At 34.7% G+C, this 20,635-nt stretch overlaps 1 protein-coding gene across 3 annotated transcripts in view; it reads left to right on the top strand.

Annotated features, from left to right (window-relative positions):
* Usp6nl (USP6 N-terminal like) overlaps window positions 1-20,635 on the top strand; it is a 148,643-nt gene that overhangs the window by 106,265 nt on the left and 21,743 nt on the right. For all 3 annotated transcript variants that reach the window (XM_076831703.1, XM_076831702.1, XM_076831704.1), the window contains 7 exons: window positions 739-819; window positions 6,047-6,154; window positions 12,928-13,037; window positions 15,159-15,207; window positions 16,670-16,790; window positions 19,712-19,806; window positions 20,567-20,632. In XM_076831703.1, the coding sequence (XP_076687818.1) occupies window positions 739-819; window positions 6,047-6,154; window positions 12,928-13,037; window positions 15,159-15,207; window positions 16,670-16,790; window positions 19,712-19,806; window positions 20,567-20,632 (630 nt within the window). The remainder of the gene's footprint in view (window positions 1-738; window positions 820-6,046; window positions 6,155-12,927; window positions 13,038-15,158; window positions 15,208-16,669; window positions 16,791-19,711; window positions 19,807-20,566; window positions 20,633-20,635) is intronic.

Below are 20,635 nucleotides of genomic sequence, written 5' to 3'. Positions count from 1 at the left end.
TTTCCTGCATTGCACTTCCTAAAAATCCCAGTCATTCAGTTATTCACGTGTGGCTCATTTTCTCTGACACCCTCTGGGTGGATTTGAGTGCTCCTTCTGTGTGACCTTGCTATTACCCTCCCTGCCTCTATATCAGAGCACCTGTCAGGGCACTGTGTCTTTCCTTGTCCATTCCCTCTAGTGTGAGGTGAATCCCCCATAGGGCAGCAACTGTGACTGATTTGTGTAATTTTTCTCTAGCCTAGTGCTATTTATAAATTAATCACACTAAAAGTAAGTAAATGAATAAATAAATAGCCAGTTCCTTAAAAAAATCAATTATCATTGAAAACATTAATATGCTAGAATATGGTAGAATGAGAAATAAGGGAATTAGATATGGAAGCTGTGATTTCATGACCTCAGGAAAGATATTTTAAAATTTTCTTTAAAAAAAAAAAAAAACTAGCCTTATGTGATTAGCCTTAAAGTGTTGGAAAATATAAGCAGTTTCATTCCTTTTTACTCTTTAGCCACAGAATACTACTGATACAACTTGGATATTATCCAACTTATAACTTAGACCAAGTTAAGATAGGATATTTGCTATCTAATAGAGTACAACATTTTTTAGCAATACTTTTTTTGTAGCATTTTCTTTTTGTAATTTGTAAGCAGAAACAAACAAACAACAACAACAACAACAACAAAAAAAAAACCTCCAACAAAGAGTAACAATGAATTTCAACTTTATTTTAGCAAAAGAACCTGGAAATTGAAAGAACTACCAAATGGCTGAAAATGCTAAAAGGATGGGAAAAATACAAGAACACTGAAAAGGTAATTTTAAATAATGTTATTTCCATGTGAAACTGTATGTATTCAATGTAGATTTCACAATAAGAACTTTTCTTCAATTATGAGTGTTACATTCATAATCATTTTTGAAAATTTCATTTAATTTGATAGAATGCCTTATCTTAGCAGTCTCTATGTTGTAAGTGACACAATACCCAACTCAAGATTGGTTTCACCAGTTAAGAGGCTGTGTTGGGTGGGTTTTAGGAGTGATTTCAGCTGCTCAATTATGGTCCCAGTGACTTGGCTTCTTCCATCTCCTCTCTGCCTTCAGCAGTGTCTGCTTTCTCTTGAGGTTGTCTTCCCTTTGAGGTCAGAATCACAGCAGCAGTTGCTTCATATCCCCATGTCACACTGCTCAGGGCTAACCTCAGAATATTTTCTTTGATGCAGCAGCAGTCTCCTCTTCCAAAAGCTTCTAGCAAACCTCCCCTTAAATCTTTTTGCTCTGCATTGAATTTGTGCCAAATTTTAAACCAATTAAAGAAACACACACACACACACACACACACACACACACACACACACACCCCTGTTAATATCACTACCAGTCTTGTCGGAAGAGTCTTTAAATAGTGGGAAGGTGCCAAGTTCTTGGTGGTAGAAGTTTTTCAGAGTTCTAATTTTTACTTGAAAGGTCATATGTGATCGGTGAAACAACAAGACAGTGTTAGTTATTTTCCTTCAAGTGTCAGTCTCACTTACTTTGAGAAAATGTCTGCAAAATACTGCATCAAATCTGAACAACCATATAGTTATGGTTAGTCACTTGTTTTTTTCAAGTAATAATGGTGTTGTATGAAAAAAAGAAGTAGGTTCAAATTGTTACATAAGCAGTTTCACAACTGCTTTTCCCTTAGGTAACGATGTATGCAGCAAAAGCACCATATACAAATGTCACTTGGCATGTCAGTAAGACATGAACTCAAGATTCAGTCACATTTTTACTACTTCATCAAGGGTATCCTTAAGTGAAACTGATTTTTTTTTTTTTAACTGAGAGAAGAACACAGTAGTTCCTAGCACAGCACTGTTGCTGCCCTGATTTGTGCTGAGGTATGGTGGTTTTCTCTCCCTTGCTTTTCTGCCTTCAGTGCAAAAGTCAGCACAGTGAAAATGGAAAGTTTGGTTTTAATCATATTCTGAAAATAGTTTGGACCTCATAGTATATGCTTTGTTAACCACTGTCATCTAAGCCTCAATTTCTTCATCTGTGAAATGGAGATAGTAGTACTCATTTCAAAAGGATGAAGATTTAATGGGAAGCACATAGCATTGCTTCCTACATTGCTGTAGGAAGCATGTAGTAAGTGTTAATACTGATAGTAGGTTTTTTTTTTTTTAAGAGAGAGAGAGAGAAAGAATTTTTTTAATATTTATTTTTTAGTTTTCAGTGGACACAACATCATTTTATTTTTATGTGGTGCTGAGGATCGAACCCAGTGCCCTGCGTGTGCCAGGCGAGTGCACTACCGCTTGAGCCACATCCCCGGCCCCCTGATAGTAGTTTTTTGAAGGAGGGTTAGACAATAAAAATTTTTTAAAGGAAAAATAAGAAATCTTCCGGAGTCTTATAGTAAAAACCCAACTGAGTTAACTGTTAGGATTTTTTATTTCCTCACACTTTTTTTTCCTATATAATCCCCCCCGCCACACATACACTCTTTTTGTATAGATTTAAATTATTATATGTCAGCATTTGCCAGCAAGAATTCCACAGCATCAGTTCCCTGGGTTCTAATAGGTATTACATAGAAGCAGTGTAGCCTCAAGGTGAAGAGGAGTTGGAGCCATCCCATCCTGGTTCAGACTCTAGCTCTGCCACTTACCAGCTTCATGACCTTGGGGAAGGTATTTCACCATTTTCTGCTGTAGTGTATTCATCTGTAACATGGGAATAATAATTGTACCTATCTCATATAGTTGTTGTGAGGATTAAGTAAGTTAATTTAGTAAATAAGCACATAGACTAGTAGTGCCTGACAGTGCATAGTCTGCAAGTGTTGTTTATTATATAAGAAAAGGGCTCTCTGCTTAGAGTTGGGGAAATCAGAGTCAAAGTTAAGCTAGGTGTGTTTGCTAAAAGACTCCTTAGTCTTTGCTATTATAATGCAGTGAATTTTTTAGAGCGACTTAAATTATGTGAAACTTTATTTAACCATGCAGGTCTTTTTGGAACAGGTATCTCACAGGGCTAATATAATTTTTCTTTTTGAGAAACCTAAATATTCTTATTTTAAAGTCAGTTGGACTCTTCTATTATTTTACTCAAGAGTGAATTCATTTTGGGTTGTTGATTTTAACTTTGGCATTGGGTTTGGAACTCAGGGTATTTTTAAGAGAAATCAGTTCAAAGTGGACGATTAGGTACAATACCTGTGCTCTTGTTTAATAGTATGCTGTCTTTCAGATTAGCCCAGAGTTGACAACTACTTTACCTTATGTCTTCATGGAAAGATTGCTCAATTGGCAATTACAGGATAAATTTCCATGCGTTGCACTTCCATTTTCATCTCACATTCAGTCTAATAAAATGTTTGTAGAATTATATGGCTTTATGTTCTCTTCTATTATACATATATCTATGAAAATATGTAAGTCTCTGTAAAAATGAGCAATTCTACTAGGCTATTATTCTGACAGCAACTCTGGCTAATGCAGTTTCCATTAAAAGAGATTTTAACAGAAGTATTTCTTTGATGTATAATTTTAAAGCACTCTCCCATAACTATAATGTTAGCATCATTTGATGACATATATGGTCCAATTTAGTGTGAAGCAGATTGTACCTTCTAAAAGAATTACTGCTTTCAATTCATACCTTGTTTTAAATTGCATTGAAGTAAAAAGTGGCATATATTTTTTTTTCATCTCTTCCAATGGAAGAAACTATGTTTTCTCTCCACAAATTCCTTACTTTCATAGCAATAATACAGAGAAGTTCTAAAAATATTTTGAAATAAAAATACAGCTGTGGTAGAGAGATTTAGAGTTTTAATTTTAAAAATTTCCGTTAGGATGTGTTGCCTATGTGTTCTCACAGAAGCTACCTCCCTGTGGACAGTGGCATTGTATTTTTAAAATATAGTCTATTAAATGAAGTTATTTCTGTTAAGTAAAGACCATTATAGTTTAAGTGGCCATGATGACATCATTATGTCTAAGTTCTGTCACAGCAATGTACCTACAATAGATACACATCTTTCTTTTTTGGTCAGATAACTGAATGTCTCTTTGAGACCTTGTTAGCCAACATCTTATTTTACTGACCAGAAAATAGATCCATTGTTTAAAAATAAATTCTCCAAGGTCACTTGACTTGTTAGCAACATCCAGACTGTAAAAGGTCAGAAGGAAATAGAACACAGTTAGTAAGGCCCTATGTATGGCTCAGTGGTTTCATGTCCAGATTTGGGAGACTGATGCCATTGGAAGGCAGAGACAGGGCAGCTGAGGAAATGGGGAGGCACTACAGAACATCAGCAGTGCACAGTGCACTTCTGTTTCATGATATGTATTTGAAGTTCTGAAAATTCCACAAAATAGAGCCAGGCTTTCTGGGCTGTAAAGTTTACTCACTGGAAGGCAAAGTGATATGGATTAACACATTGTTTTGAGGGCACTAAGTTTAAAAACGAGGCATTGAAAACAGTCATTTAATGGAATCTTAGTTTTTTTTTAAAGTTGGTAGATTTTAAACATTGGCAAGACTAAAGTAGACTGCTTAATTCTGGGGGCAAATGAATAAATATAGTAGAAATGAAAGGCAAATTTCAGGCAACTTTTTTTTAAAAAAGATTTTGTGTATGAAATCCACAAATTTGTAAAAGAATTTTAAAAGTAGTACCTTTCAAATTGAAGTATTAAGTTATTGTTAAAATCCAGTTTGTAGAGGTTCTGTATTTTAGTTGTTGTGACTGGGTTCTGAAGTCAGACTTACTGAATTTGAATTCTTATACACAGTTTATTTTGAGCTAGTAACTTTTCCACATCTTAGTTTTCTTATTTGTAAAATGGTTATGATAATAATACCAACTTCTTTAGAAACATACTATAAGGACAGAATTTACTTAGAAACAAAGCATAATCTGGGCTTACAATAGACAGCCAGAAAATGTTAGAGTAATTATTGTTATAAATATTAAAGTCACCATTTGATTCATCATTATCTTCTCCCCTGTTCCCAACTTCATTTCCCATTTCAGGCACATTTATATGTATCTTTGTCATTTTCTCTACAGGAAATCTTTCCCAATTCTCATACATAGAATTAATTCTTTCCTTCCTCCGTTGTCTCTAGTATAGTCTTAGGATGAGAGCCACTGTATTAGGCATGAGTGACCACATTGTAATGGCCATAGAAGTTTGCATGTTATTTTGATAATTAGACTTGAAGGGGAAATGTCATTACCAGAAGGTAGAGAAGTATATTGAATTTTAAGATTCTTAGGGCAATCGTGTACTTTTCAAGGACCCAAAGAGTTAATGATACTGACGAGTACTGTCTAATTTCATTAAAAAGACATGTTTTCCTTGTTGGGGTTTTTTCACTATATTTGTCTAATCAGATAGGTTCAATGTTAAAGGTTTTCCTGAAGAAATATCAATAAGTGAAAAGAGAAAGGAGGGAAGAAAAGGAGTGTGGGGGGTGGGTGGGGGTGGGGGAAGAAAGAGAGAGAACTAAGTGAGGTATGAGGTAGATGGCAAGGAGTTTGATTTGTTCTAGAGGCCCCAGAGAGAAGGTGGTAGCAAAGAGATTAGGGGTTACACAGTGTTCTCTGCACACTGTGAGGACACGTTTAGCACAAGGCAACCTTTTTGCTATTTGGAGCACTTTCTAGGTGAATGGGGAGAAGGGATCAAAGTATGTAACAGGGAATGTCAGTAACATGTTCCTGGCTTACCAGAGAGCATTGACTATGCTTTTGTGCCTTTTAAAGGACACTTTGATAATAGTATGAACATACTAATGTAATATACTGAGCATTCTTGATGCTTTCTTGTTTATTTTTTCCTTCTGTGTCTGTGTCTCCCTTTTAGGATCTAAAAAAGGGAGTTGACAATTTAAATCTATCAACTGATTAAAATATATTAATTAATTGACATGGATACTCTGAAAATAAAAGACAAACATAACCTGGATTGATTGAAGGGACTATTCTAATTTTTTGTCCATTTGAAACTTCTAGTTTCTTTTTCTTTTAATAAGTTTCATAGGAGAATTTACAAAGGAATCCCACTCCAGCTCCGAGGTGAAGTCTGGGCTCTACTTCTGGAGATCCCTAAAATGAAAGAAGAAACAAAAGACCTTTATAGTGTAAGTACCTAAACTAATGGTTACTTTGAAAGTTAAAAGTAAAATAATAGGGGAGGGGAAGGGAGGGGAGAGGGGGTAGTAGAGGATAGGAAGGGCAGCAAAATACAACATACTCTAGTATGGCAGTATGTAAAAAAGTGGATGTGTAACCGATGTGATTCTGCAATCTGTATACGGGGTAAAAATGGGAGTTCATAATCCACTTGAATCAAATGTATGAAATATGATATGTCAAGAGCTTTGTAATGTTTTGAACAACTAATAATAAAAAAAAGTAAAATAATATTTTTAAGCTGTCATGGTGATAGAAGATACTTGTATCATTACTTGAAATGATATTAAAATTATATTACGTTGGATTTTGGAGGCCTGTTATTTGTTTTATTGATTGTAATTTAGTCAAATTTCAAACAAATACTTTAGTAAAAATATGATCAATATCAGTCAATGAGTATCACGTGCTTTGCTTTTCAAATATATAAATTATCACAGTATTTCAAATGATCCATTAATGTTGGGATATTTTTGTAGGAAAATAGACTAACTCCTAATTATAGTATCAATAAAGAGATTTGCAGTATCATTTTTAGAATTTATGAGAAAATAACAGCAGAATTCAGTTTATCTAATAACTGCCTGTGTCAGATTTTTTTTATAAGATTGATAGAAGAATTTGTCTCCAGGAATATTATTTATTAATAAAAAGTTAAACTTTAGATTGTGTTCAATCTTTTCTAAACTAGACAGTGCATTAAATTTGCCTTCTTATCATCTGAGTTATACCCTTTCTAAGCCCAAGTTTTAATGTATTAACCTTTGAAAGGGAGTGAGGTATTTACACTGAAAAATCTTAGATGCACAGATTTTGAAATATGTTCCTTGGAAAATAATGTAAATAAATATATGATGCATTTAAATATAAATTAAAATTGAATAAATGGAAAAAATTATATGTAGCTTTCTTTTACTCCAAAGTCAATTATAAGAAGCACTTTGGTGCTCTTTCAATATTTTTCTTTTCTTTTTCATATATGTATGAAAGTGAATTTCATCAAGATAAAAAGTAAAAAATACTAATTAAAGAGTTACTCATTTCATGTGAATAAAAGACTTGCAAAATTCAGCTGTTTGGACTTTACACAGGCCGAGTTTATGTCTCAAGATTTTAGAGTTTCAAATTTCAGGCTGTTGATTAGGTGTTTGCTTTTAGTGTCATAGTTTTAGAGCCAGTGTTCAAAATAAAATATGTTTGAGAGAACATACAGAAAACGTAACCCCAGCACTTGCTACAGTGTGCCTAGCATATAGTAGGTGCTCAGTAAATATTTAACTAAGAAAAGCAGCAGGTTCTTTGTTTACATGCTGTATTCATTTCCTAGGGCAGGCTACCACCAAGTACCACCATCTGAGTAGCTTAAAACTACAGAAATCCATTCTCTCACAGTTTTGGAGGATGGAAAGCTGAAGTTAAGGTGCTCAAGGCTCCAGGGAAGAATCCTCCCTTGCCTCAGTCACTTCAGCAGTGTCACTTCATCTGTGCTTCCTTTGTCATCTGACCTTCTTTCTTTTGTGTGTCTGTGTCTGACTGCCCTGATGAAGACACTAGTCATTGGATTTAAGGTCCACTCTAATCCATTATGACCTCATCTTAACTTGCTGTCTTCAGATGTTTTCCAGATAAGGCCACATTTATAAGTTCTGAATAGATATGAATTTTGAGGGAACATTTTTTAACCCAGTGTATCTGCTAATAATAGAACTCTAGTTTTCAGTTATATGTATTTTAAAATATTTTATTTATTTATTTTTTTTTGTTGTATTTGGACACAATACCTTTATTTTATTTATTTTTATGTGGTGCTGAGGATCGAACCCAGGGCCTTGCACGTGCTAGGCAAGCACTCTACTGCTGAGCTACAACCCCAGCCCTCAGTTACATTTTATTTCATTTTTTGCATAGAATAAAATTGTCCCATGGCTGGTATAATTTAATAAAAACTTTCCATAGCATAAACAGAAATGACTTGACTGTTTTTAAGCTCATAATTTTCAGTGTTGTCATAAACATTAATTTTACTTTGAGGTTTCCCTAGCATCATTATACAACCAGGTCTTCCTTTCCCGATGACTCATTCTTTCTTTCTCGAAAGTGGTATACATTGCACTTCACACATCCCCCCATGAACTGGAACTTTACCAGGAGTAAAACTACTTTATCTTAAATCTACTAAAATTTTTCTGAGATGGGTGAAATTATTTGGAGCCTGGCATATTATGAACATTCATTCCTTTAAGTTTGCTCGATGACATGTGTATCCTTTCTTGGGATGAGACTTTGAGGTGCTGAAGAGCATGCAAACATAAACAGGTGCAGCGTCAGGGAAGTGTTCTTCTCTATTGGAGAAGACATGATTGCATAGAAGTGTTTAGCACTAGTTGATGTGCTAAATACTCTAAAAGTAGTAAAACAAAAAACTTGCCTGGGTTGAAAGGAAAGAGTAAAGGAAGACACATTATGGTTCGGGAAGTCTTCACAGAATAGGAGCCTGAGAGGAGTTCATTTCCAAAAGGGAAGAAATATAGGAATGGAATTTCAAGGTACATTGCAAACACCCTTTTTGATCCCTTCCCTCAGATTTGGATATGACTGGTTTTAGTTTGAAATTTCATATTACTGTATTTTATAAATTACTATCTCCTTTACCTTGAGGAGAGCTGACTGTATTCAAGTATTTTTATGCGTGGATATTATCTAAGTGCTCTATATGAACTACTGTATTTAATTCTTCCAGTAATACAGGTTTTACTGTTATCATCAATATTTACAAATGAGGAAACTGAACTTAATTAACGTTTTACTCCAGTGTTAGCAAGGAGGTAGGATTTAAAATCCAGACTGTTCTGGCTCCTGAGCCAATGCTCTTTTGTCTCTGGTTTTGTTTTTGTTTTTGTTTTACTTGTACGTATCTCATTTGTATTTATCTCTCTTGTGTTTAGTAATGCACTTTATAGATTGTAACAAGTGGGTAACAAGCTCATGTGAGCCTTAGCCTGGCTCGGTTCAGTTTGATTGGCCATACTCCTAATTTTTCATCTAAGTACTTTCCACTGTACTTCTGTTGTAGGTTTATGGGTTCATTAGCTCCCATTTTTTTTTAAGATAAAATGTTTATTCTTGTATTATTATAGTATTCATGGATCTCAACCACCTAGTCTCAGAGAAAACGTAAAAACTGTTAACCTCCTTTTCTTCAGGAGGTAAGAAATGTGCTTGATTTACTGTATTATGTGCATTAGTTTGTAAACCTTTTAGGACATAAATAACATTCCTGACCTGTTATTTTTTACCAGCTTAACTGGGCTTTGCTTCTGTCATGAGACCTTTTTTTATGATGGATTATCTTGTCCTCAAGAGAAGCTGTTGTTATAAATGTGTTTGGGTCTTCTCCCTTCCAACTAAATTTTATTTTAAGGCATTTTTCATAATGTCTAGTCAAACATTTTCTTCCTTTGTTTCCACGTCTCATCTTTTATGAAGAGGCCTATAACAATAATTGAAACCTCTGTACTTGCCCATTACTTAAAAAAAAAATTTTTTTTTTGTAGTTGTCAATGGCCAGAATGCTTTTGTTTTGTTTGTTTATTTTTATGTGGTGCTGAGGATCAAACCCAGTGCCTCATGCATGCTAGGCAAGTGCTCTGCCACTGAGCTATAGCCCCAGTCCTGCCCATTACCTTTTTTAAAAAAGAAAATATTAAGGGCTGGAGTTATGGCTTAGTGGTATAGAGTGCTTGCCTGGCATGTGTGAGGCGCTGAGCTCGATTCTCAGCACCACATATAAATAAAATAGAGGTTCAAAAAAAGAAAAAAAGAAGTAAAATATTGAGATCAAATATGAACAAATTATTATTTTTAAACTAAATTTTTGTATTATCAGCTTTTATTAGAAATAACAATAATATTTCAGTGGTTGTATGATTTTCATACAGTACTACAAATGTCTTCTTCTGTCTTCAGAACTCAGGAACATTCTGTGGGAACTCTTCAAGTTTTGAATTGCTGTTTCCTGGTGCCCGGGACTCAGCCCAGGGCCTCCTCATGCTAGAGAAGTGCTCTACCATGGAGCCACACCTGCAGCCCATTCTTCATGTTTTAAAAAGATATAGACACTGCCCTTCTCTAGTTCCTACCTCAAAACACAGAAGCACTTAACCATACACACACATTATTTGAGACACACCCAGATAGCCTCTATTCTACTTTAAGTCAGGAATTAAACTATGTTTTTATATAAATGTAGCAGAAATCTGTATTGTCGGGATGTGGTAAATGGATCAATATGGCATGTGTATATAGATGCTTATTTATATTTAAATATAGATAAGTACATGTTAATATAAATTTTAATCTTCTGTTGGATTAAACATGGGAAATGAAGCATACTCATAATTTCAGCTCCCCCTCCCTTTGAAATACCAATAAATTGACAGCAGAGTGGTTTTTTTGTTTGTTTGTTTGTTTGTTTTTTGAGAGAGAGAATTTTGTAAATATTTATTTTTTTAGTTTTCGGCGGACACAACATCTTTGTTTGTATGTGGTGCTGAGGATTGAATCCGGGCCACACACATGCCAGGCAACCACGCTACCGCTTGAGCCTCACCCCCAGCCCAACAGCAGAGTTTTTTAAAGGCAAATCCACAAAATGTAAGAAAATAGAAGAAGAAATAACAGCTGCCAATGTTTGGAAACCAGAGTGCAGACAGGCATTTAGTAAATTTAATAAACCCAAGAAAGCTAAATCTTGTGCTATAGTGGGAAAATGGAGGAGCACCATGCACCATAGCTGAAATCTTCAGAAGGTGGTTGGGAGTTGCTGGCTGTAGGTATCTCTGGAAGTGCAGATGAGGCTAAACAGAGGTGCTGGATAGTTTCCAGGTTTCCTTCCAGTGCTGGCCCAGGACTGGAACTTTATTATTGGGAGAGGATGGAGCAGAGGTCCTTTCAGCTGGGACACAGACATTGCGGGGGTGGGTTGCGCTCATGAAAGCAAAGGAATAGAATATCCTGAATTTTGAGCAGTCTAGTCTTTTTCTTCAACCCAGGTCCTAAAACATGGCATTCAGGTGCTTGTCTTCCTGACAAGGTTGGAATAACCTTCTTTAGGGAATGTGGCCAGCACAAGAAAATAAACCCAAAGATCCTGACTTCATGGACCACAGTGCATCTCCTAGGCTAAATCACTGTACAGTGAAGAACACTGTTGTGAAACCCCACAGCTTTTTTAAGTGTCTCACTTTAAATAAAAGCAGATACTGCATGTTCATTTAAGGAAAGGGGCTATCATGAAAGGCAAATGAAAGCAAATGGAAAAAAGAAACTTGTAAGAAGCAAATGAGAAAGCAAGAAGAAAACTATTTTTAATATCTTCAGAAAAATAAGGAGATATTACATCCATAAAACTAGTGTAGGATGCTATAAAAAGGAACATTTTAGAACAACAAAGAGCCTATGAGTGTAAAAATATAATGGAAATGAAAAACTTAAGAGAAATGAAAAACAATAGAAAATTCCAATTGAGGAAATTTTCCAGAGAATAAAACTTAAAGGCAAATAGATGGGAAATAATAAAGAACATACAAGAAAATTAGATAACAGCCTAGAAGGTCCCATACTGTAATAATCAGAGTTCTGGAAAGAGAAAATGGGAAGGAGGGAGGGGAGAGTAAGTAAATTGACAAAAGAATTACTGAAGACAGTTTCTTGAGCTGAGAGATGTATAAGTTTCTAAGAAAAGATACACCAAGTGCCCAACTCTGTGTATAAAAGTAGAAAAAGGGGTAACTTCAGAGCAAGGAGAGAGCAGCTCTTTACCATCTTCCAGAGAGGAAAATGAACTTGCATATAAAGGGACAATAATTCCCCTGGCAAAATGGGAGACCAGAAGACCATGAAACAGTACCTTGGAGCAAAAATATTTTCCAACTTAGGATTTTGAAGCAGTCAAACAGTTAATTGAGACGATAGACTCATCAGACATTCAGGGTTTCCAAAACTTCCTCTTGTTTCTACACACCCTTTCACTGGAGCTGCTGGAGAATGTGTTCCTCCAGAGCAAGGAAATAGACCAGAAAAGTGAAGATGGGAGTGAGAATGGGAGAGCCGGGAATCAGGAGACACTAGGGCAAAACAAAACAGAGGGAAGCCCCAGGTCGACCTGGGCAGCAACCCTGAGGCCAAGCAGCCCACTTGGGATTTGCCTTCAGGAAGACAAGTCAGTGGCATATGTGTTCTTTGGAACATCACCTAAGGGGATTTGTACCATTTATAGTGAATTTGGGATTGAATAAACTAAAAGTATATAGAAAATGAAGCAACTCAAGAAGCAAGGCGGTGCTTAGTTCCAAGGAAAATAAAAATACTGTGCTGGAAAGAAATGAAATCAGTAGGTTGCTTGGCTCAGTCATGAAGAGCTTTCACACAGTCTTAGTAAGGCTGACTCCAGGAAGTTGGTTAAAAATCTAACTATATTGACACAATGGGAGGGAAGAGGGAAGGAGTGGGAGTTGAATCAGTGGGGACACTGAGGGTAGGAAAAAGTTTTGTGTACCATTTTATATTGCTTTGATTTTATTTTTTAAGCCACAGGAGTTGTTATCCTAAACAACAAAAAGGAAGTTTTTTTAATGAAAATCATTTTACTATAAATCATGGACTTTGAACAAGTGATTTTCATAAGATGCATTTTTTTTCCCTTTCTCTTTTTCTTCTCCAGAAATTAAAACACAGAGCACGGGGTTGTTCACCTGATATCAGACAAATAGACCTTGATGTCAACCGTACATTCAGGGACCATATTATGTTTAGAGACAGATATGGTGTTAAGTAAGTAAAGTTTAATATTATCAAATGTAAATAATAGCATTTATAAATAGTCTTTATCAAAGCATTAAGATATTTTATGTAGATTGTAATTTTTATTTAGATCCCCAAGATTGAAACATTTGCAAATCATTTTGAGTCCATTTGGTATAAAACCTAGGATCTAGCTTAACTAAAAAATGTTAACCTTTGACATTGTAGATGCTATAAAATTAGTGAAGAATCATTTTCTGGCTTGAGAATTCTTAGGAATACATTAGATACTTTTATGAAAAGTTGTAGAAAAGAGAGATTGTATGTGTTTGAAAACTGTGTCAGTGATAAATCTAACCTTGATTTCACGCATAAATGAAACTTAAGGAAATGAATATTAGGACCACACACTGGTGTATCATTGCTATGACATTTTATGAATGAAAGATACAATTTTGCTGACTTCTGTATTTGTCAGAGGCCAACCAGTAAGGTAGAACCCAGTAAGAAATATATGTTAAGAGATTGACTTGTCCAGTTGTTGAGGGCTGGCTTCCCAAGTCCAAATCTACAAAGCAAACTATCAGAAAGGACAAGCTAGAACTCTTGGGCACAAGCTGAAGCTGTTGTCCTTAGGTGGCATTTCTTTTTCAGGGAAGCCAGAATGAACCTGGCCTATTCAAATTTCATAGGATATTCTTCCCCCAGTTTAAGTCAACAGAATTTGGATTTTAACCACATCTACAAAATACATTCACAGTAACATCTAGATGAGTGTTTAAATAATAGTGTTCAGTAACCTAGCCAGATTTCTACACAGAGCCAACCGACACAGTCCACCTGTGCCAACTGGTTACTGACACTCATCTCCTTAAGCAATTCTTAATTTCCAGATAAGACAGTAGTAAATTCATTCTTCTGTCTAACATGATACAACAATTCTGCTTACAACTGAAAACACTCTTAATGCTTTTCCCATAAGTGGATATCAAGTCCTTGGGCCATGTTCAGACCTCTGCTTTTCTATCCTGAATTTAAATACTGTCATATAAGTGTAATTATCATAAAGAAGAAAATTTTGTTTGTGTGTACATAAACACACACACAAACACACATACACACACACACACACATACACACTCTCTCTCTCTCATACCAAAGTGAGGAAGAAGTGTTTGTAAAATTACAGTAATTTCTCCGACTTCCCATATGGGCATAGCTGGTATTTATAGTAACCTTCTTCCACTGCCCATTCTATGTATCATTTGCCCTCATCAAGTACTGCTGCTGGTTATAGTTCTTTTTCTGGTAGAACCTTCTTTCCTGGAAAGTCTGGATTGTTGCCAGTTCTGCCCGAATTGGAAAAAATTAATAGCTTTCCATTGACTTTAACCACAGAGCTTGGTAATACTAAGAGATGCCCCAGTGTTCTCCTGTATTCCAGACATATTTCTCCTATGTCTGTTATATCGTAGCAATCATTTTTCCCCTTGGTAATCAGGATCAATCCCCCTCCTTGTCTGTTGAGGCATAAAGAACTCAAAAGCGGTTGTATGGCAGTCCAGTTTTATGGAATCAACGTTATGTCTCCTGGTGGAACCTGCACTTTTGGAACTAAGATATCTAGATCAACAGAGCCTAAGGTTGCAGGGATGGGAAGCAGAAAACTTCCTAGGGAGTCAGTCATTTGGGATAACAGTGAGTAGAGCTACTCCTGTTTCCACCCTTGAACCTCAATACCTGCATTCTGGCTATGGAAAGCATAACAAGCTACCTTCTCTTGGAGGCTACTATAGAGCATGTCCGGCTTTTTGGAGGACACTGCCCAGTTCTGTTAGGTATTACACTTAGTTGGTGTTGTCATGGAGTCTTCAGAAGGCCTTGCCTCTGTTTTGTTAATCCAGTGGCTTCTGTTTAAAAGGTTGCAACAGTGTAAGACATGTTGAACTCCTTTGTGTTTTGGGTGTAAATCTTTCTGTCAGAATGAAGCTATCTAGTCTCAAATTTAGACTGTTGAGTGTACTGTTTTCATATGCACTTAGGAGAATTTCTTTATTGCAATTGTAAATCTTATCTGGATTATTTGTAAGTTTGTAATTTTAAAAGTATGAAATAACTAAATTGTGTTTAATTAAATTTTTATTTCTCTAGACAACAATCCTTATTTCATGTTCTTGCTGCATATTCTATCTATAATACGGTAAGTCTGAGCATGCCCTATTCTTTACTTGTATTCCAAGAAACAGGAGGTTCCTTTTGGCACCCCCTACCTAATAAGGCCCTTGTAGCCTCATTTCTTCATCCCAGGACCTTTTAGTTCTGTGGCTCTCTTTATGGCTTCCATAGTAACCCTGAGGTCTTAGAACAGAAGTGATTTGGAAGTGGAAAAAACAAGATATGACCATAGTACACCAGTAAATCTCACTTTTTCTCTCCCGCTACAGATTGTTTTGTTATGTTTTATGGTATTTGTTATAACTTTTAAACAAACAAGTCAGGAATGGGAAGGTAGGACAGGAAGTTGGTGGATAGATTAATTTTTGCTTGACTCAATAATTCTTTAATAAGTCCTAAAAGGTTGTCTTCCAGTATTACGTTTTATGTATCAGATGATGTTCAGTATGAGTAGAATAAAACTAAACTTTTTAGTAATAAACATACTACTCTTAAGGCATGTACCATTCTGGGGAGAGACCTAACATGGCTGTTAAATAAATACCTGTTGACAAGATTCTAGGGAGGAGAACCTTTGAACAAGAGCAGAAGTCAGCTTAAACTGGGGAAATGTCAAAAGGGATTTACTAAAGGCACTTCTCATGGAAATGAAGCTGTACCTGGCCTCATGGGAATTGGAGCTGAAAGGTGGGAAGCATTCAGGGAGAATAGCTATACTTTCTCCCCCTCTCTGTGGGGCCACATGGTATCTCTGACTATCTCTGTGAATTGTGTATTCTACTGTGTCTGTCTCCAGATGGCTTCCTTTACCTGCTTGCTGGTTATTCCATGGCTGAAATTCCACTCACAGAACAGCATACTATTAGAGTACATAACTCCATGTGATTGTAGCCCTCTGGCTTTGTTCACATTTCCTAGAGAGAGTAGAGTGTCTGATTAGTCCATGAAACCAATTAATTATTCTCTTGGTGTCAGGTGTCCTCATCTGGTCCATCAGCTATGGTTCCTATTACAGAAGCATGAATCACTAAGGCCATTTCAAAGCAGGGACTATGAGGAGAGTGGGTAGCTCTTAGAACAGTGTAGGTTGGGTGGGCATCCAAAAAGTATCTATTTAAGGGTCCAGAAATATAGAGGAAATAAGATAGCAAACTTGGACTTGGAGGAGGAGAGAGATTGCTAACATCTGAGCAAAGAGGAAGAATAGTGAGCTAAAATAAAACAAAATGAAATAATATTGGTACTCTTTAAAGAGAGCATAACAGTATCAAACAGAAGATGATTTTAAAAAAAGACTTAAACTTTGTCTACACCTGTGTGATTATTCTATATGAGAGTTTTTTATTCTTTTATAACATATGGCATTATGCTGTAAAGATTGTAATACTTACCTTTAGAAATGCCCACTAAATAATCTATCTAGGCATTTTGTGATATCTGTAGTTGTATTCTGAACTCCAGTGTCTGTGCTTTCTTTTGCTCTTTAGGAAGTTGGGTACTGTCAGGGGATGAGCCAGATCACAGCTCTACTCCTCATGTACATGAACGAGGAAGATGCCTTCTGGGCCCTGGTCAAACTCTTCTCGGGCCCCAAACATGCCATGCATGGTAAGAACACCCATATGTTATCATAAGCAATAAAATCAGAGAGGGTAAAAGGTAAATGAAAATAAAGTCAAAGATGCCTGGTAGAATTAGTACAACAAACTTAATGTCTCAGAGCTTGTTCAGTTGGTATTTGTTTCTAATTCTTTTGGTTTTTGTTATTAAACTTTTTTCTAACTTTTTCAGTTCACACTGATTTTTCTTTGTCATTTCCCCAAAGTGTATTGTTGGTATTTTAAAATTTTTTAATTTTTTTACTTGCCCTCAGTCAGAAGAAACTAATTCAGGTTTGGAGGAATTTAGGAAAAGCTATATTATTTAGAAGAAATAAAAGATACCTTTTGATCAAAACTTTTAGACAGTCATGCAGTTACCATTTCAGTTAAATATTACCATTGACTGGATATTGTGATGTATGACTTCTTGTCAAAGAATATTAACTGAGAAATGACATGACATTTAGGCATTTAAAGGAAAAGTACATAATAACACAGTAGTTTCGTATTTCAAGTGTGAGTTTTAGTTCTTCCAGCCATAAATTTTGTTCCATTTTAAGTAAATGGCTGATGACATGTTTTGGGCACTAGATTGTTTAATATTCCAAAACATGCATAATTTTTGGTTTTCAGATTAGCAGATTGTTTTTAATGAATTTTCCTAATATTTGCCAAGCATGTTCATTAAATTTTTTTTTGTAGAGTTTGGATTGCAATTTGTTTTGGAAATAAAAGTAACATTTATATTAAGGCAAAGTTTTTTTTCCAGTTCATTTATATGGTAGTATCAAATTAAAACTTGTAATACCAATTACTCTTAAGAATGAATCACCTACATTCACTTTGTGAATATTTATGCTCTATGTTGTGGGGACCTTCCTTGGAAAGTGCTATTTTAACGTTTTCAAAGTTATGGCCTTCCATAGTCCATTGTATATTAAATCTGACAATCTTAGCAAGTGACTTTTGTAGGGGTGTTGTGTGTGGAGGGGTGTGAGGGGTGTGTGCATGTGTGTATGTGTGTTTGCTTTAGTCTATCAGTGTTTTTTGCCAATTGTTTTAACACATGTTAATGGTTTCTGGACTCCAGTTGTAAGATATATTATTATGTTAAGTTGACATTCAATAGGCAGTATCATTTAAAAAGACATCTTGAGGAAAAAGAACTCTTCCTTATCAGTCTTTATTTTGCTTCCCCATGCAGTGGTATTGCTGATTTGTCTTGAGTGCAATGAAGTATACAATTTAAGTGATATATAATTATGTAGAAGCCTATCTAATTTTAGAAAATAATCATTTCTTTTAAAACCTATTTGCTAGCAATTATTGTCGCCAGTCTAATCTGTAAAGCAATTTTATCCTAACATTTATTCTTTCAGTGAAGTATAGGTCATTTTTATGGGTGAGTTTGTACTTAGAAATATTTGTTTCTATGCCTGCTTATGAAGTTTTATCTAAAGTACCCTCTATCCTTTGCATTTCCTTTATTAAAGTGGTATCACTTGTAAATATGAAGAATCAAAGGTAAGGCTAGAAAAAAGAAGATTTAAAATACTGAGCCTGGGATATCACTGAAAAATGAATAAATATTAGATATCTTTGTATCACTGAGTTAGTTATTACTGAAGTGCATTGACTTTTTCAAAAAATCATACTTTTCTTGAAATTTTTCCAACTCCCATTCTTGTCAAATTGACCATGAAAACAACATTGATAGATAAAGATTTTTTTAAAAAAAATCATTTCACTGGAAAATATTACTGAGAGAAGAATAGAATCTCTACCTCTGGAAATTTTTACACATACCTTCAAAAACTGAGCAATAAAGTTAAGAGAGAGTTCTGCTCAGATTGTAAAGCAATGTTTCCCAGTATTGTGTTCCTGAAGTTCTTGAAGGAACAAAGTTTTGTTTTTTGGAAACAGATGTTTTGTGGGAAAAAAATAGACTACAAGTTCAGATAAACTGGGAGATTGAGAAAAGCAAAGCAAAATGTTTCATGAAATCTAAAAGACGTTAATTAATAAGTTAATATACATCATAAATATCCAGGAACAACATGTAACATACACTATTTACCCCAGGTTCTTTTTAAAAGCATAGAAAATCTATTAACATCTTTCAAAGTTGCTTAGAAACCAGGTTGAAAACACTAAGGTGGAGAAATAAGAGTCCACTGAACTTATATCCTTTTAAATATATCTGAAAGGAAACTCGTGAATAAAAATAGATGTATAACCAACAATAAAAATTAATTAAAAAAAATAGATGTATAAAGTTCAGTGAATTAAATATACAAATTAATACTAACTTAACCATTTATAACTAAAAATCTTACAGATTATATTGTATAATCAATTGGATTAAAATATGATTTTTGATGTAACATTGTTTTAGCTTATGTTAAATATAGCTTACAGAAAGTGTTAAAAAGTGATAAAAACTTTGGAAAAATGGTACTAGAGAAATTGTTAAAGTAAACTTGAAAATGTAAATAAATGTTTAATACATTAACAGTAAAACCAAATGATAAGTAGTTAAGATTAGAACTATAAACAATTCAATCATTTAAGATATGGCCCAAGGTCTTAAAAAGAACACATAATCTTGATTAATAATCTCAGTTTTCTTTTTTTTTTTGGGGGGGGGGGTTAGTCTACTAGTTTTCCTTTAATTCAGAAATATTCTGCCTTTTACAGAAAATATATTTTATAAAAATATAGGTGAATGTTAACAACAAATCCTAGGTAAAAGTCTCATTACCCAAAAGTTTGTATACAATTATGGTTTTGGTGGGAAGGAAAATTATCTTGGTAAGTACTAGATGTTTCTTTTTTCTTTTGATAGGCATGAAAGAAATGTGTTGCATTTTTAAATTGGTGTTTTGTGGATATTGTTTCTGAAGTACTGTTTTTATGTTTGTATTATAGGCTTTTTTGTCCAAGGTTTCCCTAAACTCTTGAGGTTTCAAGAACATCATGAAAAAATACTGAATAAATTTCTGTCCAAGCTTAAGCAACATTTGGTAGGTAGATGTGACACTGACTTAACACCCACCTGTTTTAATAATGAAGCTACATTGATATTTGGTCTTTGGCCTCAGTTAACTCATTAATTTATAGTGTCATCCATTTCATTTACTAAACAGTTACAATTTCCAGTTTGATGAAATTAGATTTGTAAAATTTAATATTGATGATCTATCACAGTTTTAATTAGTAGATTCAGATTTCTGTGAAGCTGATGAGTGGAAACAATGAAGTTTTTAAATGAAATGTGATTTCTTAGTACTTTGGAGGTTTTTGAATTGCACAAAAAGTATTTTAAGGGTCTTACAAACTCATTCCTCATGAAATATATGTGTGCTTTACTATAAGATATAATACTTCAGTAAAACAAAGATAGTTAATTGTAAAATATGTTAGTGAAAAATAAATGTATTACAGTCCTTTCATGAGAAATTTATTCTGGGGTTAATCTTGAAAGGTAAAATTTTGGGAGAAAAAGTAAGAATAGGAAAAGAAATCAAGAAAAAGGTTGTAAAGAGATGTTTTTTTTTTTTTCTTAAATATCTTTATTTTACTTATTTATTTTCATGTGGTGCTGAGGCTCGAACCCAGTGCCTCACGTGTGCTAGGCAAGCACTCTGCAACCCCAGCCCCAAAGGTGGTTTTTTTTATATTTATCCTTGACAGCTATCTCCATTATCCTTCCTAATTTTGTGTATTGTATTGTCATATTCTGTTGGTTACAATCCAGAAATTGTGAGGTCTTTGTTTTTTTAGGATACTCAAGAAATCTACACGAGTTTTTACACAATGAAATGGTTTTTTCAATGTTTCCTTGATCGTGTA

This window comes from Callospermophilus lateralis, chromosome 13 (genome assembly GCF_048772815.1).
Source record: "Callospermophilus lateralis isolate mCalLat2 chromosome 13, mCalLat2.hap1, whole genome shotgun sequence".
Classification (NCBI taxonomy): domain Eukaryota; kingdom Metazoa; phylum Chordata; class Mammalia; order Rodentia; family Sciuridae; genus Callospermophilus; species Callospermophilus lateralis.
The sequence above is the reverse complement of the archived record's forward strand: the minus strand, read 5'-3'. Positions and strand labels throughout refer to the sequence as shown.